The sequence below is a fragment of the Schistocerca gregaria genome, chromosome 6 (genome assembly GCF_023897955.1).
Source record: "Schistocerca gregaria isolate iqSchGreg1 chromosome 6, iqSchGreg1.2, whole genome shotgun sequence".
Classification (NCBI taxonomy): domain Eukaryota; kingdom Metazoa; phylum Arthropoda; class Insecta; order Orthoptera; family Acrididae; genus Schistocerca; species Schistocerca gregaria.
In genome coordinates this window covers 329478351-329502112 of record NC_064925.1, presented here as the reverse complement: position 1 = coordinate 329502112, position 23762 = coordinate 329478351, and the positions used below count along the sequence as shown (strand labels likewise).

Genomic DNA, 23762 nt, shown 5'->3' with positions numbered 1-23762 from the left:
ATCTATCCTTTATAAACACCCTCTGTGCCTTTGTAAAAATTTCGGCTGAATTTATCTCTGGCTTCAGCCCGCTTTCTGTACCTATAACGATTTTAGCTTTGGTGCTTTCTATCAGCACTTGAAGTTCCGGTACTTTACCAATGTAGCTTCGACAGTTTACAATTACAATACCGATTGCTGCTTGATCCCCGCATGTCCCGACTTTGTCCCGCACCCTTTGAGGCTGTAGCCCTTTCTGTACTTGTGCGAGGCCATCTAACCTAAAAAACCGCCCAGTCCACGCCACACAACCCCTTCTACCCGTGTAGCCGCTTGCTGCATGTAGTGGACTCCTGAACTATCCAGCGGAACCCGAAACCCCACCACCCTATGGCGCAAGTCGAGGAATCTGCAGCCCACACGGTCGCAGAACTGTCTCAGCCTCTGATTCAGACCCTCCACTCGGCTCTGTACCAAAGGTCCGCAGTCAGTCCTGTTGATGATGCTGCAGATGGTGAGCTCTGCTTTCATCCCGCCAGCGAGACTGGCAGACTTCACCAAATCAGATAACCGCCAGAAGCGAGAGAGGTGAGCGACCACCTGCAGATGGGTGCACCCTGTACCCTTCATGGCATCCGGAAGGACCCTTTCCACGTCTGGAATGACTCCCCCCTGTATGAGCCTGAAACCGGTTTGTCAGACAAACTGGAGAGGCCTTCCGTTCAGCCCTCCGAAATGTCTTTCGCCCCCTGCTACACCTAAAGACGACCTCCCACTCTATCACAGGTGAGGGATCAGCCTCAATGTGGGCAGTATCCCGAGCAGCCACAGTCGTAGTCCGATCGGGGGATGCGTGGGACGTCCCCGACACACCCCCATCCGGACCCCACAGTGATACCCATTGGCAACAGCCTCAAGCTGTGTGACCGAAGCCAACACTGCCTGAAGCTGGGAGCGAACGGATGCCAACTCAGCCTGCATCTGAACACAGCAGTTGCAGTCCCTAGCCATACTAAAAACTGTTGTGCAAAGAACGTCTGAATTAATCTATAGAGGTCACAAACAAATCGACACAAAATTTAAACGGTTATTAAAGTACAAGATTGCCTAGTAAATGCAGTAATGCTGCTACTTGCGCACTGCTGACACACTGCTTGGTGGCGGAAGGAGACTACGTGATTTTACACTATTCAGGTACTAAAATGCAATGCTACAACTCTCAAATACTATAATATGCCCGAAATTTATGAATTAAACAATGCAAGTACCAAAAAACACGCAAAGAAATTAAGAATTAAACCATGTAACAAATGAGTGAGCTGGGAGTATACGACTTGCTGCTGCAGCTGCTTATCCAATGGCGGCAGGGAGCACACTGGCTGTGACCAACCGACACTGGCCATTCAAAACAAAAACAGAAGACAGACAACTACGCGAATTTACACTATTCAGGTACTAAAACGCAATGCTGCTACTCTCAAATACTATAATACGCCCGAAATTTATGAATTAAACAATGCAAGTATCAAAAACACGCAAAGAACTTAAGAATTAAACTATGTATCAAATAAGTGAGCTAGGAGTATATTACTTGCTGCTGCAGCTGCTTATCCAACGGTGGCAGGGAGCGGCAATAACCAGTATATTGAGGAAGTGGATAGTGTTGCCATGGGAAGTACTCTGTCTCCCATGGTGGTCAACTATTTTATGAAAGACTTTGACGAAAAAGCACTGCAGTTGGCAAGTCTCAAACCCTCCTGCGTCTGGCGGTATGTAGACAATACATTTGGCCCCATGGAATAGACAAATTACTTGTGTTTCTCTGGCATTTGAACTTGCTCCACCTCAATATACAGTTCACAATGAAAGTGGAAAAGGATGGCATTTTACCGTTCCTGGATGTCATAGTCGCAAGAAAAGCCAATGGTACATTGGGACATAGTGCCAGTCACAAATCAACTCATACAGAGCTATATTTGCAGGCTACAAGTTGTCATTACCCTGTGCAACTTGGTACTGTCTTACGCTCTTTGGTGTATAGAACACATGTGCTCTCAGATACTGACTATCTACCTGGTGAGCTATAACACCTAAGAATGGTATTCCAACAGAATGGCTATTCCAATGGACAATATGCCAAGAATATCATTCTAAGCAAATTCAAAGTGGGGATGTAAATGAAGAGGTGGAGGTGTTCTTGCCCTATTTTGGCAGCTTGTTTTCAAGAATGGAAAGAATCTCAAAAGGCATGACACCAATTTTGTTTTTAGGCCACCAGCAAAATTGAGGAATTTATTATGCTCGGTCAAAGACGATCTAGACCTTAGGAAATGTGGTGTGTATAAGATCCCATGTCAATGTGGGAAATCTTCTATTGGGCAGATATGCAAAACCATGCAAGAATATTGCATTGAACACCATCATCATACATGCTGGGGTAACCTGATAAAGCAGTGGTAGCAGAGCATTTCATAAACACAGGGCATCATATGTTTTACGAAAAGACTGAAATTTTATCCCCAGCTTATCTTTCTGGTACTGTGTTGTTAAGAAGGCCATACATGTCCATACAGCAGACAATCTTATCAACAGGTATGCAAGTTTTCAGCTAAGTGCCACTTGGACTCCAGCCATTAAATCAAAACAGGGGAAATAAAAATTTCTGACTCATCACAGGACACAAAGCACTGCTGAGCTTTAATTCAGCTTTTAACACAGGAGCATCCAGAAGCACATCATTGCCCACAGCATGTGCATGGAAGGCCTTTCTGCGGCTCACAGCAGGAGTGCCACTTGCCTCCAACTGCAAGTGTCTTCCCACGCACATGTGTAGCATGTCCAGCCTGATAAGTTTCGATGCTGCTGCATGATTATCATCAGTTGTGTCTTGCAGTAGTGACAGCAGCAACTACCACCACCTGAAGGTGTCAAGCAGTTGCATCAATGACTGCAGAATACAATCTGGCGGCAAACCTGAGAATTGTATTTGCAACAGATCCATCAGGAAAACATGAAGAGTCACAGTAGTGGATTTCTTCATATAGTTACATGCAGTACATTACATTTGCTTACATATCTGCACCTATCATCAATCCTCTGCAGGTCTACCTGCTATTTACTCCAGTTTTCTGATATTACTTATATATCTTTTTAAAGCTGTCAGTTTGAAGTGCATAAATTTTAATGGTGAATATTTTGAGAAGTAATAAAATGATTTGTAACAAAAATTGTTTTTTTTTTAATTATTTGGGTAAAAGTTACAGGCTTGAGTCTTGTATAATGCCCTGTTTTGGTACCTTAAGCCAATTTTTATAATGCCTATGATTGTAGAGCTCATGTACAGTGATAAGCAGTTGATCTGCTGTCAGGAAGTGTGATCACATTGTAACACCTTGCAAAACTGGCAAGTGTTGTCACAAGGTGCCCTGTGTTCAGTACAAATTGTTCATCTGAAGACTCAGTGTGTAATATTTTCCCTTAAGGCTGGCTTACATTTGCAGAAATATTATTGTGATTCCTTACATACTGCCCAATTAAAACACAGTTATGAGAAAGGATACTCTGAAGAATATAACTTGGGTCACCTAGAATGTGCAAGTGAGTTTTGATACATTTTTGGTTATAATTGGAACTATATGGGCTCTAGTGTTATTACTAAATATTTAAATGTTATCTCTTTCCTAGTAAGTAGATAGGATATAAAATGTAGACTGGCAATGGCATGGAGAGCGTTTCTGAAGAAGAGAAATTTGTTAACATCGAGTATAGATGTGTGTATCAGGAAGTCGTTTCTGAAAGTATTTGTATGGAGTGTAGCCATGTATGGAAGTGAAACATGGACGATAACTAGTTTGGACAAGAAGAGAATAGAAGCTTTCGAAATGTGGTGTTACAGAAGAATGCTGAAGATAAGGTGGATAGATCACGTAACTAATGAGGAGGTATTGAATAGGATTGGGGAGAAGAGAAGTTTGTGGCACAACTTGACTAGAAGAAGGGATTGGTTGGTAGGACATGTTTTGAGGCATCAAGGGGTCACAAATTTAGCATTGGAGGGCAGCGTGGTGGGTAAAAATCATAGAGGGAGACTAAGAGATGAATACACTAAGCAGATTCAGAAGGATGTAGGTTGCAGTAGGTACTGGGAGATGAAGAAGCTTGCACAGGACAGAGTAGCATGGAGAGCTGCATCAAACCAGTCTCAGGACTGAAGACCACAACAACAACAACAACAACAACAGTAAGATGAACACATACGTTGAACTTAAGTTGACTTCTTATTACAAGAGATACATAGCAAAGCAAGCTGCTCTTTCTTGGGTAATCTCCAGATGTTTCTTATTATCTTATTATTATACAGTTAACAAATTCTGGTATTGCTCTGCTGTCTCAAGGTCATCTGCTTATGCATATTTTCTTAAGTGAATAAATATTTGAAAAAAGAACTCAAAAAATTGTAAAAATAGTACTAGTCTAGTGGCAGTATTGTATTTTGACATATTGTCACCCTTCTAGTCTGATACACAACAGAATAAGCAGTCTGCTAGATTTTCAAGTATTCCACGTACGGATACTTTTTTATTGAAAACTGAGAAAGTAACTATATCTTGAAGTTATGTAATACATATAATGAATTTTTCTTCACCCAGCAAAAACTGATGTATAGTTATAGATTATATCACTAGAAGTCGTCAGATAGAATGATTACCTTGGTGTAAAACAACAGTAATTGGAGTATAATGGCATGAAAAAGTTGGTATCCTATACTGAACTCCAATGATTGACACCACATCCCTCCCCTCCTTCCAAGAGAGTGAAAGGCAAGAGAAGAGGCACAAGGTTCCAAAGAAAGATGATCCTCTCTGAAGTGTCACTTATGATAGACACACTTTCTGGAAAGAAAGTAGCCAAACAATCTAGAAATAATATCCACAGATTGCTTTAACACTGACAGAATGGAAAAGGAAAAAGTGCACATATTAATTTCCTACCCTACAGTTGACTACTGTCACACTGAAGTCTCTCCCCTGTTTCTTATTTCCTTATGGTTCAACTACTAACAGTTGTTTTATGATGAACAGTTCGTGTTGTAACACTTTTGTCTTTTCACAACTTTTTTGTGTCATCAGTAAGTTGTAACTGGAAAAAATTTAGGGATTGGTCTTAAAATAAGTAAATATTTCTTCTTTGTCTCTTTAAGGGCAAATTCTCTAGAGGTCGTGGACGTGGCTCAGATGGCCCTCATCAACATGCCTACGAGATGTGGAAATCTGAAAGATATCAGATAGACCAAGAACGCATCAACAGACAGAAGACTGCAGGAGGAGAATGGAAGAGAGAATGGGACAAGGAAAAGGTGTCTGAAGAGTGAGTACACTTCTGTCATTATTAGAATGTTGATTAAAAAGTGTTTTCAGAACATGTGTAATAGAAAATGGTTTCACGGGTTTTTATTGTTATAAAGAGAAATGAGTCTTCATGTTTGCATAAATACTGGGCATCCCGGATTTAATTTCATTCTTGATATATCTGCTTTGGTGTGCACTTGATTCTGTTGTTGATAATGAGACTGAAGAATGACATCAAATGAAGTAAATAGAAGATAAACCATTGCCAATAGAGAATGAACATTTTATTTTCTGGAAAGGGAAGGGAAATTACTTGGATTCCAAAAAAGTAAACTGAAGATTGAAGTACGCAGATTTGGTACTGCCCATCAAACATTGACCTTGCTGTTGGTGGGAGGCTTGCGTGCCTCAGCGATACAGATGAACATTCCGTAGGTCCAACCACAATGGAGGGGTATGTGTTGAGAGGCCAGACAAACGTGTGGTGCCTGAAGAGGGGCAGCAGCCTTTCCAGTAGTTGCAAGGGCAGCAGTGTGGATGATTGACTGAACTGGCCTTGTAACAATAACCATGCTATTACTGCGAACGGCTGAAAGCAAGGGGAAACTACGGCCGTAATTATTCCCAAGGGCATGGAGCTTTACTGTATGATTGAATGATGATGGCGTCCTCCTGGGTAAAATATTCCGGAGGTAAAATAGTTCCCCATTCGGATCTCCGGGCGGGGACTACTCAGGAAGACGTCGTTATCAGGAGAAAGAAAACTGGCGTTCTAGAGTGTGGAATGTCAGATCCCTTAATCGGGCAGGTAGGTTAGAAAATTTAAAAAGGGAAATGGATAGGTTAAAGTTAGATATAGTGGGAATTAGTGAAGTTCGGTGGTAGGAGGAACAAGACTTCTGATCAGGTGACTACAGCATTATAAACACAAAATCAAATAGGGGTAATGCAGGAGTAGGTTTAATAATGAATAGGAAAATAGGAATGTGGGTAAGCTACTACAAACAGTATAGTGAATTCATTATTGTGGCCAAGATAGATGCGAAGCCCACACCTACTACAGTAGTACAAGTTTATATGCCAACTAACTCTACAGATGGCGAAGAAATTGAAGAAATGTATGATGAAATAAAAGAAATTATTCAGATAGTGAAGGGTGACGAAAATTTGATAGTCACGGGTGACTGGAATTCGGTAGTAGGAAAAGGGAGAGAAGGAAACGTAGTAGGTGAATATGGATTGGGGCTAAGAAATGAAAGACGAAGCCGCCGGGTAGAATTTTGCACAGAGCACAACTTAATCATAGCTAACACTTGGTTTAAGAATCATGAAAGAAGGTTGTATACATGGAAGAGCCCTGGAGATACTAAAAGGTATCAGATAGATTATATAATGGTGAGACAGAGATTTAGGAACCAGGTTTTAAATTGTAAGACATTTCCAGGGGCAGTTGTGGACTCTGACCACAATCTGTTGGTTATGACCTGTAGATTAAAACTGAAGAAACTGCAAAAAGGTGGGAATTTAAGGAGATGGGACCTGGATAAGCTGAAAGAACCAGAAGTTGTACAGAGTTTCAGGGAGAGCATAAGGGAACAATTGACAGGAATGGGGGAAAGAAATGCGGTAGAAGAAGAATGGGTAGCTTTGAGGGATGAAGTAGTGAAGGCAGCAGAGGATCAAGTAGGTAAAAAGACAAGGGCTAGTAGAAATCCTTGGGTAACAGAAGAAATATTGAATTTAATTGATGAAAGGACAAAATATAAAAATGCAGTAAATGAAACAGGCAAAAAGGAATACAAACGTCTCAAAAATGAGATCGACAGAAAGAGCAAAATGGCTAAGCAGGGATGGGTAGAGGAGAAATGTAAGGATGTAGAGGCTTATCTCACTAGGGGTAAAATAGATACTGCCTACAGGAAAATTAGAGAGACCTTTGGAGATAAGAGAACCACTTGTATGAACATCAAGAGCTCAGATGGAAACCCAGTTCTAAGCAAAGAAGGGAAAGAAGAAAGGTGGAAGGAGTATATAGAGGGTCTATACAAGGGCGATGTACTTGAGGACAATATTATGGAAATGGAAGAGGATGTAGATGAAGATGAAATGGGAGATACGATACTAAGTGAAGAGTTTGACAGAGCTCTGAAAGACCTGAGTCGAAACAAAAGCCCCCGGAGTAGACAACATTCCATTGGAACTACGACGGCCTTGGGAGAGCCAGTCCTGACAAAACTCTACCATCTGGTGAGCAAGATGTATGAAACAGGCGAAATACCCTCAGACTTCGAGAAGATTATAATAATTCCAATTCCAAAGAAAGCAAGTGTTGACAGATGTGAAAATTGCTGAACTATCAGTTTAATAAGTCACGGTTGCAAAATGCTAACACGAATTCTTTACAGACTAATGGAAAAGCTGATAGAAGTCGACCTCGGGGAAGATCAGTTTGGATTCCGTAGAAATATTGGAACACGTGAGGCAATACTGGCCTTACGACTTATCTTAGAAGAAAGATTAAGGAAACGCAAACCTACATTTCTAGCATTTGTAGAGTTAGAGAAAGCTTTTGACAATGTTGACTGGAATACTCTCTTTCAAATTCTAAAGGTGGCAGGGGTAAAATACAGGGAGCGAAAGGCTATTTACAATTTGTACAGAAACCAGATGGCAGTTGTAAGAGTCGAGGGGCATGAAAGAGAAGCAGTGGTTGGGAAGGGAGTGAGGCAGGGTTGTAGCCTATCCCCGATGTTATTCAATCTGTATATTGAGCAAGCGGTAAAGGAAACAAAAGAAAAATTCGGAGTAGGTTAGTAAAATCCATGGAGAAGAAATAAAAACTTTGAGGTTCGCCGATGACATCGTAATTCTGTCAGAGACAGCAAAGGACTTGGAAGAGCAGTTCAATGGAATGGATAATGTCTTGAAAGGAGGATATAAGATGAACATCAACAAAAGCAAAACGAGGATAATGGAATGTAGTCGAATTAAGTCGGGTGATGCTGAGGAAATTAGATTAGGAAATGAGACACTTAAAGTAGTAAAGGAGTTTTGCTATTTGGGGAGCAAAATAACTGATGATGGTCGAAGTAGAGAGGATATAAAATGTAGACTGGCAATGGGAAGGAAAGCGTTTCTGAAGAAGATAAATTTGTTAACATCGAGTATAGATTTAAGTGTCAGGAAACCATTTCTGAAAGTATTTGTATGGAGTGTAGCCGCATATGGAAGTGAAACATGGACGGTAAATAGTTTGGACAAGAAGAGAATAGAAGCTTTCGAAATGTGGTGCTACAGAAGAATGCTGAAGATTAGATGGGTACGTCACATAACTAATGAGGAAGTATTAAATAGGATTGGGGAGAAGAGAAGTTTGTGGCACAGCTTGACCAGAAGAAGAGATCGGTTAGTAGGACATGTTCTGAGGCATCAAGGGATCATCAATTTAGTGTTGGAGGGCAGCGTGGAGGGTAAAAATCGTAGAGGGAGACCAAGAGATGAATACACTAAGCAGGTTCAGAAGGATGTAGGTTGCAGTACTTACTGGGAGATGAAGAAGCTTGCACAGGATAGAGTAGCATAGAGAGTTGTATCAACCCAGTCTCAGGACTGAAGACCACAACAACAACAACAACAACAACAACAACAGATTAGGGTAAACCTAGGTGAACTGTAAATATAATGTATTAAAAAACCTAATAACTTTAGCAATCTTTGTATGAGATTGGTATTTGATTGGAGGTACCAACTTTTTCCTGACAGTACTCTTCCTACTGTGTCACTTGAATATGTGTCTTGCTCTGATCTGCAACTGCAACCGCTCATTGGTACCTTTCCATAGTTGCTAACAACCATCAAACACTGGTCAAGTTAGTTTCATGATTTTCGCCCGAGATTTCTGGCATTGGAGGGCGAGCTTCTATGAAGTTTGCTAGGAATGAGAGGAATTAACAGTAAGTTAACACTGGAGTTGCTCCATAACACTTATTTTGGCTTATTAATTGGTAGAATAAGGCTTGCAAAGGACAGGTCATCTATGTTGAGTCTTCATCCAAGACCTGATATTAACTCAACTTTCTCCTAATTAGCTCTTCTGTAGTATGTGAACCCATTTTATTTTGATTATTTCCAGTGGTGCTTGGATGAAAATAAAAATGCAGAGGTTTCTTTAGTTGTTTTTTGTGTAATTGAGTCCTTCTTGTTTATGGAGTTTTGTCCATTTTGGGAACATATACTGAAAGAGCATTCACTTATTGTGTCTTTCAAGTGTAGTAATTTATACTCATCTACATCCATACTGCGCAAGCCATCTGATGGTGTGTGGCGGAGGGTACCCTGAGTACCTCTATCGGTTCTCCCTTCTATTCCAGTCTCGTATTGTTCATGGAAAGAAGGATTGTCGGTATGCTTCTGTGTGGGCTCTAATCTCTCTGATTTTATCCTCATGGTCTCTTGGCGAGATATACGTAGGAGGGAGCAATATACTGCTGTACTCTTCGGTGAAGGTATGTTCTCGAAACTTTAACAAAAGCCCTTACCGAGCTACTGAGCATCTCTCGTGCAGAGTCTTCCACTGGAGTTTATCTATCATCTCCGTAACGCTTTCGCGATTACTAAATGATCCTGTAACGAAGCATGCTGCTCTCCGTTGGATCTTCTCTATCTCTTCTATCAACCCTATCTGGTACGGATCCCACACTGATGAGCAGTATTCAAGCAGTGGGCGAACAAGTGTACTGTAACCTATTTCCTTTGTTTCGGATTGCATTTCCTTAGGATTCTTCCAATGAATATCAGTCTGGCATCTGCTTTACCGACGATCAATTTTGTATGATCATTCCATTTTAAATCACTCCTAATGCATACTCCCAGATAATTTATGAAATTAACTGCTTCCAGTTGCTGACCTGCTATATTGTAGCTAAATGATAAGGGATCTTTCTTTCTATGTATTCGCAGCACATTACACTTGTCTACATTGAGATTTAATTGCCATTCCCTGCACCATGCGTCAATTCGCTGCAGATCCTCCTGCATTTCAGTACAATTTTCCATTGTTACAGCCTCTCGATATACCACAGCATCATCCACAAAAAGCCTCAGTGAACTTCCAATGTCATCCACTATATCATTTATGTATATTGTAAATGTACTAAGTAAGTATACTAGGTTGCATTGTTTCAATTGTAGCATTATTCTACAGCTCTGTCCTTTTGGAACAATTTGTCTGAAAAGCCATTCTGTAAATTTAGGAAATAACTTAGATTGAATGGCAGTTGTTCGAGTAAGATCAACACTTCGTTAAAATACTTTTGAGTGCTTCACTCTCCAAGACATTTAAATATGTTCAACTGCTCCGTATTCAATACTCTTAATGAATATTTTTGAATAAAAGTTTATAACATTTTTCTAAGGCAAAATTATAAATTCCACATCTTGTTAAAAATCATAAGTTTTGGATTATTTTTTACATTGTCGTTTTTGAGAGAGAGAGAGAGAGAGAGAGAGAGAGAGAGAGAGAGAGAGAGAGAGGAGAGGAGAGTTTTTTTGGCAGGGGGGAGGGGGGGGGGGTGGCGGGGTGTTGTTCAGTGTGGAACATAGATTGTAAATGAACTGTAAAATTAACGTAAGTTGCTGTTTGTTAAGTTCTCTGTTAATTTTACTGTAGTACTTCACTTTATTCTAGTACTGTAGTCACAGATAGCTGTATTTAGTATTATTCTAAATGTTATGAAATTGGTGTGCAGTATTTTAGAAGCTATCAAATGTGATAATACGTTATAACATCCCAGCTCTTTCTGCACCAAATTATAACATTTCAGCTTCCTCAACCAAATTATAACATTTCAGCTCCTCAACACCAAATTAAAACGTTGCATTAGGAGGTGTCTGCTTCGTGCAAAAGGTCTTGAGTTCATATTGACGACAACAAGTAATTCTTGATTACAGACGTTTATTTACAAACAGAACTGACAGACTTCACAGACTCAACAACTGACTCTCCGAGCTAACCGCACTGCATATACGACCTGAACTGACCACTGACAACTCCTAGGTGTATTAATATCTTTCCAAACAATGAGAGTCTTTGACAATGTTTTGTTTACAATGCGATAGCAATTCACGACTTAAAACTAAATTAGACATTACAGAACTTTAGTACAGATTAAAGTAAGTAAAAGGATCAGTACATATAAATTCTTACAAGCATAATTTCCAAATAGATTTTATAACATTTTTCTACCAGCTTCTGGATAACCTTCACCAGATTTGTACCGATGTTTCCAGAAATATCTTGACATTTGATTCTGGATATTTCTTGAGTGATTTAGAACAACTATTTATATGTAAAATGATTTAAATCGTGTTTCAAAACGTAAATAAATCCCTTCAGCAATATTTCTTGATACAAATCGTCTTTTGAAACTAGGCCATGAAACAGCTTTCACAAGTTTTCGCATTTTTGCGATCATAATACAGAACCTCTCCATAGAAAGCTCCAGAAGTGCGCATCAAACGCTCATTCACAGACTTTCTCTTTAGCTGGTGAGTTTTTAAAAGTATCTTGTCCATATTATACGAAATAATTTAGCTCAAAACTGATAATTTATACAATTAATCAGAGCTACAGCAAACAGTGAGTCTTTCTTTTACAAAATGAAATATAATTACAAAATTGAATGAAAATAGGTTACTAAACACTAATATATATTTACATTAATTCTATTTTTGTTCTTTCTGTGCAAAATGTCCTAATATTGACACAGTACAATATTTAAACATCACCAAAGTTTCCCTTTACATTTTGCATATCTGTATCGACATCCCCTAAAAGTCTACAGTATCTTATACTTCAATATGTCCCAATATGTCCTGTAATGTTACACAACCCCCCCATCAGCACTTCCACGTGAAACACGGAAGGGTTGATGTCCTTACATTACAAAACAGAAAAGTTTTACACATATCTTTGGTGTCTTCTTTCTTGAAGACCGGTGATCTTCTTTCTTGAAGGTCTCATCTTCATCTTCACAGTCCGTATGGTTTCCATATACACTGCAGGCTATCACAGGCTGCAATAGCACAGTCCGCTATAAATATACAGCATACAGTGGTCAAACCCAGTTAAACATTAGCAAAAGCATTTAATAGTCGGTGGACCGATTTTTAAGGACACAGAAATTTGAATTCTCTAAAGTCTAATTACTCAAGAAAATTTACTCTAAATAATTTCTTAAAGCTAAGAGAGGATAGACTGACAGATGGAGAAAATTGATTATACAGGATCACAGAATAAGTGTAAGATGCAATGCCAGAATACGAAAATGAAATATGACAATTGCATAGCTAGGGGACCTAGTGCTCGCCAAACACTTAGCACACAAAGAATGTATGCTCCCCTGAGGAATCAGATAAATACAACATAACAAAGTATACAAAAATATCCTGGTAAGATTACATATAAAAGTCTATAAACATCTATTAACTAAAATACTTTTTTACATTTTTTTTATACAATTTCAGTTCGGTCACGTTTCGTAGGCCAAGCAGTCTGCCAGAATTTGGGTAGACTAGACGGTAAGCATTCGGATGAGGATTCTCCTGAATCTTGAAAGGTCCAATGTATATGTCAAAAAACTTTTTTAATTCACCACTGATGGCTTTAGACTTCTCTTGTGTTTTAACAAGGACCAAGTCTTCAATTTTAAATTGAGTAGGCTTCAATCTTTTGTCATATCTACATTTCCTCTTATCACCTTGAGATTTCATGGTCTTTCTCACTATTTCCTCTTTCTCTTGAGTACTTAATGGTTTGCAGACTGGAAAATCAATGAAATCACTAATTGGATGTGGTGGTTTGCTATTATACTGTATTTCATAAGGCGAAAACCCTGTTGAGGAATGCTGTAGGCTGTTCACAACATCTTCGAATTTCTCAACATAGTCAATCCAACTAGCATGATCAGTATTGCAGTAGGTTCTAAAGAATCGCCCAATTTCCCTCGTGTATCTCTCCGAAGGGTTTCCTGACGGATGATAAGCTGAAATAAGAATGTGACTTATATTTTCATCTTCAACAAAAGCTTTCCATACTCCAGAAGTAAATTGAGTCCCATTGTCTGATAAGATTTTCTGAGGTTTTCCAACCCTGCCAAAATAGTCTCCTCTGATTTTTGAAATAATGCTCTTACTGTTTGCCTTGCGAAGAGGGTATAACTTAATGAATTTTGAAAAAACATCAACCATAACAAAAATGTAGCAATAGCCTCCTCTGGTCTTCGGTAATGGTCCATATAAGTCGACAGCGACTAACTCGTGGTGTTCTTTTGGTAAGATGTTTTGTATCAATCCTCAACAAGTTTGGTTGGATACTTTTACTCTTGGCACCTGTCACAACCCGTCAAAATTTTTCTAACCCTCCTGGCTATGTTGTTAAAGTACACATTTTCTTGGATTTTCTGGATACACTTTTGAATCCCACAATGACCAAAACTTTCATGAATGTACTTGATGAGTACATTGATGTACTGTTCAGGCCAACATAATTTCCATACATTGCTATCTACACTGTTTCTCTTGAATAGAATCCCCTTGTAGATTTTGTAATAATCTCCCACTTTTTCATGTCCCTTTTTCCCTAAATAACTTTTGACCAGTTTACAGTTCTCATCGTGGTTCTGATTCCGTCGGATGTCATTACAAATGTCTCTGATTTCTTGTTCATTGTCCACCCCTCTTAAATACATAATTTTGAATTCTTTTTCACATTCCCCACTGTCATCTTCAAAGTCACCCCCCACAGGTAGTCTAGATAAAGCATCAGCAACTACATTATCGGGTCCTCTAAGATATTTTATTGAGTAATTAAATTGTTGTAACAAGAGTGCCCACCTGGTAATCCTTCCATGATGCAACCTATATTCTTGAATATAAATTAATGCCTTATGGTCTGTGTAGACAACTACCTGGTTTCCCAATAAATAATTTATGAATTTAGAAAATGCCCAGTAAATGGCCAAAAGCTCTTTCTCGGTAACAGTGTATTGCCTCTCATGTTTTTTCAAGGTTCGACTAGCAAAAGCAATAGAGCTGTGTTCTATTTTCCCATTTATATTTACTTCTTGGAAAAGGTGAGCACCTAGGCCATAATCACTACTATCTGCCATAATGTAAAAAGGTAAACTTAAATCAGGACGGTACAAAATTTGACTGTTACATAACTGTGTTTTTATTTCTTCAAAAGCAGCTTCACATTCCTGATCCCAAACCCACATTGCGTTTTTCTTCAGCAGTCTGTTAAGACTTGGAGCATTTAGAGCTTGGGTACTAATGAACTTTCTGTAGTAACCGCACATCCCGAAAAATGACTTTAGTTGTTTCTTGGTTTTTGGCATTGGGAATTTTGCAATTGCCTCGAGTTTTTCAGGATCTGGCAAAATACCTTCCTCAGAAATACTGTGCCCCAGAAACTTCAATTTTTTCATACCAAACTTACATTTAGATAATTTAAGTGACATTCCCCCTTTCCTTAATCTATTGCAAACCTCCCTCAAAGTATTAACATGTTCTTCCCAAGTTTCTCAAAATGTCATCTACATACACAGTTAATTTTGATAAAAGATCTTTTCCCAAAACAAAGTCAAGTGCTCTAATGAATTCGGCTACTGAGACATTCAGCCCAAATGGTACCACACAATACTGGTAACATCTTCCCCCATACAAAAAGGCAGTATACTTTCTGGAATCATTTTCTAATTCTACTTGGTGAAATCCTGATGTGAGATCTAAACTAGTCATGTATTTCATTCTTACAAATTTATGAAGTAATTCGTCTATATTCTCGGGATGATCGGTCTCTCTTTCCAGATACTTATTTAGGTGTCTTGAATCTAGTACAAGCCTGACACTGCCATCACGTTTTGCAACCACTACCAAAGGATTATTGTATTGGCTCCTACTTCTCTCAATGATGCCCCACACTTCCATCTTTTGAAGTTCCTTTTCTACATCTTTTCTCTTTGCAATGGGTACACTATAAGGTTTTATAAAGAATGGCTCATGTGGTTTTAATCTGAGTTTACATTGATAATTCTTTACTCTGCCAGGTCTATCATCAAAAACATCACAGTAATTCCACAATAATCTTTCTAACTCAACCTTCTGTTCTTGGTTCAAATTATCTGATTCCCGTAATTTTTCTTGAACTATATGCCCATATTCTCCATCATCATAATCCTCAGTAATTTCCTCTACACAATAACCACTGTCTTTAGAAAATGTAACATCCCTAATTTCAATTCCCTTATCAGCACAGTTTTGAACCGACATGTCAGTACTGGAACATACTCTCGTCTTAGGATCAATAAAGGTAAACAAACTCTTTTCCCAATCAAATGCTGCATTAGCTTTTAATATCCAGTCCATACCCAACAGTACATTCTCATTTAGGTCACTTATTACATGACAACCTTGAGTAAACTGTACATAATTTATACTGAAGGACAACAACACCTGTCTATTAACAATTTTGCTCAGTTTGCCGGTAATGCCTCTAATTTTTATTCCAACAACTGGTAATTCAACAAAGTCAGGATCATGCTTAATTATATCTCTTAATTTGCTTGAAATGGCACTAATTGGACTCCCTGTGTCAATCAAACAATACCCTTCCAACCTGCAGCTTTAATTTTTATGTATGGACTACCAATAGTGGTGTTTTCCCTTTCTTCCTGTTCTTCATACAAAAGATCTTCCGCTATCTCATCATACCTCTGTTCCATATTTAGGTTTTCTTTATTAGGCAATACTTTCTTCAAACTTCTAGGTCTACTGGAATGTCTGGATTACTATTTACCTCACACACATCCTGACCAGTACCCCGTTTGATGATTTCATTAGGCTTAAAAGCAGAAACTGGTTCACAAATTTCCCTTAATTTGATCTTAACATCATTGTCATCACTGTAATCTTTAAATTTGTCCCAAACAGATTTCAAAATAATCTCAGATGCATCAGCACAATCAACCCCCCTGTCTCCTGATGTATTACTAAGCTGAACTGGCACAATCTGATTCTCATGTGGAATGTAGTTAGAGTTCCTGGCACAACTATTCTCAACACTATTGCTTATAACATCCTCCTTAACTTCAACATAAACTATCCCATCCAATTCACCATCAAAATCTTCTAGTACATAATCACCATTAGCCTTAACATCAACATTATCATCATCATTGCCTGAGCTTACACTACAAACACTACTAGCCTAGTATCACCAACATTACTCACAACACCATCTTCACCAACCACATCCACATGAATATCAGACTTTCCAGAAACTTCAGTACGAACATCATTATGACAACTTACATCTAAAACATCACCACACATAAGTTTGTACAATCCAAAATTATCAAAGTTATCCTTACCTTTCATTTCAGCATTAGGTGCTTCTTCTTGATTATATAAATTTGCAATTATATCATCTTCTAAGCCTACTTCATCAAAGGTAACCTGGTTCCTATTACAGTTGTTTCTAGTATTTTCTCTGATGACATTCCAAAATTTCCTGTCAAATTTAATTTTTTCATTACCTCTATCTACAGATCGATCATAAGCATACTGTCTATACTGGTTAGGTCTCTGATTATAGTGCTGTCTGTTCCGGGTGAAATTAGCCTGATTTTGAAAATTCCTTGCCCCAAACTGACAGACTCCCAGTGGAGCATTTAGTCGTTTAAAGGCCTATGTCTGTCGTTTCCCTGCCTCGGGTTACCTTCTCTCATGTCATTACCCCAGGACCTGTTTCGATTTTCCCATTCTCTGTTTGAATTAAAGTGCTGATCATTCCTCCCAAAATTTCTTCTGTCATTGCTATTATAATTATCCCTGTTGTTGTTAAAGTTTCTTCGTTCACTATTATTGTTATTATTTCCACGGTTCGGTTCCCACCCTCTGTGTGATGAACCTACAAAGTCGTTAAATCTGTTGTTTTGTTCAAAGGCTCTATCAAGTTTGTCCACATATTTCACGAATTGTTCTATGGACTCGTCTGGACCATATACTAAACCCCATTGTACTCTTTTCGGAAGTCTCCGTTTTAGTGCATCAATTTGAGTTAGCTCATCAAATGGCTTATCCAGATGCACTAATTTTTGCAACTGTTTCTCACAATAGGCTTTCATTGACCCATCAGATTTTCTGTAACTAGGACCATACAAGAATTCACTTTTGATTCGAGCTTGCTCAGTTTCAGACCAAAATTTGGTTAGAAAACATTTTTCGAAATCTTCAAAGGACATTTCCGCGGAACAATTCTGATTGGCCCACGAAAGCGCCTCACCATCAAGTAATTTCTTTACAAATTTTATCTTAACACTATCTGTCATTATGGACGTGAACTGCTCCTTGCAGAATTGCATGAAGTCTTTTGGGTGTATATTCTTGTCACCGGGATAAGTTTTAATGGGAAAATTTCCCCATACCCCATTACAACTATTACTAAAACCTTTTTGCAACATAGTTTCTTGTATTTCTACAAATTTTCTGTCTACAGTTTTTTTCGACATTACCTACTCTACTACAAATTTCTGTGACCTTTTTGACAGAATCAGATTTGAAAGATTCAATTTCGCTTTCAAAAAATCGTTTTGTCTGGTCAAATTCATTTCTCAATTGAGAATTTTCCTCATTTACAAAATCAACAACTTTTTTAAGTTTTGACTGGTTATTTGAAATTTCGTTACTTAAATCAGTTTCAAGGACAGAAATTTTGCTCTCAACCGTGTCCACACGACAACTAAGTTCTTTTTGGTTTGACTCAAAAGTAATTCGCCATTCTTCGAGAACCTGATTAGTGTGAGCAATCTGTTCTGTATTTGAATTTGTTTCTGATTTTAAATCGCACACAGCCTTCGAAATCGACCTGTCCATCTGTCGTTGTGTCTGTTCAATTTGTTGACGTAATTCGGCACGAGAATCGTCCATCTTCGAGTTTAAAACATTTGTTTTAACATTTCCAACATTCCTACACTGTCAGAAGCACTTTCCCTAATAGGTGTACTCGCTACACCGCTGTCAATACTGAAATCTGCGTCTTTTTCCACTATTTTAGGAAGCAGGTACTTATCTTAGTGTCCGTCGGCGGTCGTTGGTGTCCGTGTTTTGCGAAATTTCTTCAATTCCAGGATGGTTTCGCTCGGTTGATTCACTCCTCTTCTTGTGACCCCAGAATCGACGTATTTACTTCTGAAGAATGACTGGTCCGTCGTATATCCTCTTCTTGTGGTCCCAAAACGGACGTGTTTTCTTCTTGTGATCCCAGAAGAGACGTATTTTATTTTGAAGAATCACTGGGTGGTTGTCAGATCCTCTGCTTCCTCCACCAAATTATAACATCCCAGCTCTTTCTGCACCAAATTATAACATTTCAGCTTCCTCAACCAAATTATAACATTTCAGCTCCTCAACACCAAATTAAAACGTTGCATTAGGAGGTGTCTGCTTCGTGCAAAAGGTCTTGAGTTCATATTGACGACAACAAGTAATTCTTGATTACAGACGTTTATTTACAAACAGAACTGACAGACTTCACAGACTCAACAACTGACTCTCCGAGCTAACCGCACTGCATATACGACCTGAACTGACCACTGACAACTCCTAGGTGTATTAATATCTTTCCAAACAATGAGAGTCTTTGACAATGTTTTGTTTACAATGCGATAGCAATTCACGACTTAAAACTAAATTAGACATTACAGAACTTTAGTACAGATTAAAGTAAGTAAAAGGATCAGTACATATAAATTCTTACAAGCATAATTTCCAAATAGATTTTATAACATTTTTCTACCAGCTTCTGGATAACCTTCACCAGATTTGTACCGATGTTTCCAGAAATATCTTGACATTTGATTCTGGATATTTCTTGAGTGATTTAGAACAACTATTTATATGTAAAATGATTTAAATCGTGTTTCAAAACGTAAATAAATCCCTTCAGCAATATTTCTTGATACAAATCGTCTTTTGAAACTAGGCCATGAAACAGCTTTCACAAGTTTTCGCATTTTTGCGATCATAATACAGAACCTCTCCATAGAAAGCTCCAGAAGTGCGCATCAAACGCTCATTCACAGACTTTCTCTTTAGCTGGTGAGTTTTTAAAAGTATCTTGTCCATATTATACGAAATAATTTAGCTCAAAACTGATAATTTATACAATTAATCAGAGCTACAGCAAACAGTGAGTCTTTCTTTTACAAAATGAAATATAATTACAAAATTGAATGAAAATAGGTTACTAAACACTAATATATATTTACATTAATTCTATTTGTGTTCTTTCTGTGCAAAATGTCCTAATATTGACACAGTACAATATTTAAACATCACCAAAGTTTCCCTTTACATTTTGCATATCTGTATCGACATCCCCTAAAAGTCTACAATATCGAATACTTCAATATGTCCCAATATGTCCTGTAATGTTACAACGTGACACATGATTTTTGTTATATTTGTTGCAGTGTTGACAATGACTGGCCACCTAGTGCAGGACAAGGGAGAATTCCCTACCGCCGTGATAAACACACATTGGAAAGCTGTAAGCACATTAGAAGCATTTCTGATTTTTAGTTTTCCTGTGCTGGCATGCTGTCTGTTATGGATTATACATAACACACTAAGGTAGAGCTTTTATTAATGGTTTAACTTTGAACCAAAAGGTACTTTTCAAGAGTAAGGCCGATTCATGTAAAAAAACACTGTGACAGAAGTGTTGCAGAATTTATTACTGTTATAAACATACATATTTCTATGGCATTTTCTACATTATTTTTGTTCTGTGAAACAGTCATGTAATACGTGCAAGAGCTTTCACTACTTAACATACTGACTGCCAACTATGATTTATCTCTTACTTGTAGCTGGTTCCACTAATGAGTTCACTTATACAAAACATTTTTCTACATAAAGCCAGGCATAAAACATATGATATACATGTCATGGGCATCAGAGACAGGTGCAGTAAATTATCCAGGTATGGCAGAACTAGTTTTATTTTCATACTGGGAATAAAGCAGCTTTTAAAGTGCAAACAAAGTTTCTTATAAGCAACGTAGTTTAAAACATGAAATGTAATCACTGTATTGCGTATGGTAATAAAAAGTCAAATTCTTTTTATTGATGACAAAGCTTGAAGCACTCTTCAACACAAAGAGCTGACTGCTCTTCTAAAGCCAGACAAGAACAGCATGACTTACAATGTTTTTTCAGTCAAACACACTCTCTGCCCGCGCAGCTTTGGTCGCTTCTTCCTTCTTGGACGGGTATGGCCTCTAAATAATGCATGCTGCCTTCTATTCTAGTTGTCTTCTGGGTGATTGGAGTCTTATTGCCCATTAATATCTGAATAGTGTTTTTCTCTATTAGATAGAGCTTGCACCCTGTCCGTGATTACTTTATCATTAGAAACAGGAAAAAGTTGTTTTATTTTATGGCCAGATTCAGGGCACTTTTTTTTGAACAGATTTGTTATCTTTGAAAAATTATTTATTATTTTTGTCAATTCTGTGTCACCTTTCCATCATCCTCGGTGTTACTTTTCTTCCATGTTTGACATTTTTTTGTCATATTCCATGTTATTTTTGCTAATTTCGGTGCTATTTTCATCTAAACATTGAAGTTCATCACACAGGAAATTAATTGTTGCTTTAAAATTGTATAGTTTTAACATTCCGTAACTGCTTACCAGTTATGAGTATTAGTAATCTACTGTCCTCAGATTTATAACATTTTGCTATGGCAAAATTATGAATTCCACAATATCTTGTAAAAATGATCAGTTTTGGAATTCTTCCGATCCATATGTGGCATACAGCAAACCAGTGCTTAACAGTATTGGTTAAAAACAGTCTTGGTTGCAATTGTAGTCTTTTATTTTTCAACTATGCATTTCGCCTTATTCTGTTACTCGCTCCTGTGAACGAGAATGTGTTATGCAGGTCTTGGAGTAACTCACGTCCATCTAGAAAAGATCAACCTGGAGATGCCTAAATAAGGCAAAATACGTAGTTGAAAAATAAAAAACTAAAATTGCAACCAAGACTGTTTTTAACCAATACCATCAGTTATGGGTTATTTTACACATTATTGTTTTTGTGAAATTTTTGTGTCACTTCTTATGATTCATGAGATGATAAGCTGTAATCTTCCTTATTTAAAGGAGCATTATTAACCACTACTGCCTGGGATTTTTCCAGTATATAGAGTCATGATTTACTGTATGTAAAAAATATATTGTAAGAGGAGGAGCACTGGTATTTAATGTAATCCCCATAATTATCAGCATGTGTATTTTAGAATTTATCACTCAATTTTCTTCAGTTCTGCTGGGAGCCTGTTGGAAACGAAATCTGGTGGACTGTCCACATTTGTTGTACAATGCTCTAGAAAGTGTTACCCATGCGCATGTAATATTCCATTGAGTGTTCCCTTGATGAATGTTGCAGTTTATTCTGAATGGTCAATGTTGCCAACAATAAATTTTGTGACTGAGTGTACATACAGAGATGACAAATCTAAATTTCAGGCACACCTGAACAACAGCCTAAATGAAGTTTGCAAACTGACACAACAGACCAGTCTGACCATCCTTTCCTGAGCTAAGAATATTTTTGGTGAGTGTACAGAGTTGCCCTAAAATATAACACCATACAGGATAATGAGAGTGAAAGTGAGCAAAGTAAACAAACTTGCTATTAGATACAGAGGGTATCACTCTATATACACTTCTACATCTAATTTAGACTTCGCAAACACTGTGTAGTGCATGGCCTCTGAGCCAGAATTCTATCAGTGCTATTGTGAAATACTCAAAAACTCCTTTCAAGGTGTGACTTGTGGCTAGGCACAGTGGTACCCAGTACTCTGAAAGAAGGGTTACTAGTAGTTATCCAAAAAAACTGGCTGGAGCAGTCACGTATGTAAATCTCCAGCCTATTCACACTGCATAATGCAGGTTTCAAAATCTTTGTGCGAGCAGCTAACATTTCTATGAAATCCCTTTTGGAGAAGATTTTAGGCAGCTAACAACATTGTTCTGTCCTCATAGAAGTGTTGGTTTTGCTGTGTGGGGTCTAGAGGATGCAATACACTCTGCAACAGCAGTGGGAAATGAAAGAGAAACTGTGCTTTTATTCTTTTTGAAGGCATTTGAATGTGTGAGACATGAATTTTTAGTAGAAATGATGATGAGGATGGGATATGGAGATTGTATCACAACAATCCTCCATGAAATGGTATCAAATGCTTCATCTTGCATTTTAATCAATGGCTGCCTCATAAAATTACTCTGCATCAGTTGATTTATCCACCAGCTATGCCCACTATCAATGGACCTATATGCCATAGCCATTTAATGAGACTGCATCTCACTGGAAGTAGAATTAGAGGATAAATGGTTCAGAGCACACAGATATGCTGCACAGAATACTCAGACAATGTACATATCTGTTGTGTTTTTCCAACAGGACTTGGCTTCCCAGGAAAATGTTCTTAAAATCTACATGAAGGCAACTGGCACTCAGATCAACAACAGGAAAAGCCCATACTTCCACCTAGTGGGATCTTTGGTGAAACTCCTGAGTGACACGAGCTGAGCAACAAACCTTACACTGTTCTCCGGGCACCAAGTGAATGGCCACAACTGGCTGCTAGATAACTTAGAACTGCGTGGATATTCTGAACCGTGTCAGGGCCATGTTGCACCTGCACCTGAAGCTGCTACAAAACTTGCAAACAGTGTATGCATGCTTTGCTAGCAAAATGTACTATGTGGCCCAAGTACTACTGCTCCCTGAATCTTCGGCAGCAAATATTCAGCAGGCATTCATGTGTTCATGATAGCATCTTTCAAGTACAGTTCATGGCACTCATCTTGTCTTCCTGGTGGAGCAAGCTTGATCTAATCAGCATTTGACACTAATAAATGAGACTCTTCATAAACCAAATTATAAAAGAAATACGTCAGAGCACGTGCCTTCTTCATAGTCTTTTAACAGGCATGAGACCAATGAGCCTAGTGCCACTAATACACCTAGAGACAATTCTTCCCGAATACCAGCACATCCAGAAACACTTTCTTGAATTTAGTTATTTATATAGTATATTTAGATAGTATATCAAACACCTCACAGGTTCTTAATGGGTCTATATATAAAGTCATGACTAAGGCTGCATCTGAAAACCCGATTCTAAAGAGGGAACCACAGATGAACTGGACAATACCATGGTGAAATATTCAACAAACGTTATTGCCCTCACAGATTCACTCATAATGGTATCCGATTGTTAGTCACAAAATCCTTACAAATAACAAACTGTACAAAATCCACCTCAGGGCAACAGCCACCTGCCACAAATGTAGAAATA

The 23762-nt window shown here is 38.2% G+C and overlaps 1 protein-coding gene across 1 annotated transcript in view; it reads left to right on the top strand.

Annotated features, from left to right (window-relative positions):
• Positions 1–23762, top strand: part of LOC126278955 (uncharacterized) — a 189258-nt gene that overhangs the window by 51409 nt on the left and 114087 nt on the right. Inside the window, exons 4-5 of the mRNA XM_049979235.1 lie at positions 5180–5346; positions 19859–19935. Of these exons, the coding sequence (XP_049835192.1) occupies positions 5180–5346; positions 19859–19935 (244 nt within the window). The remainder of the gene's footprint in view (positions 1–5179; positions 5347–19858; positions 19936–23762) is intronic.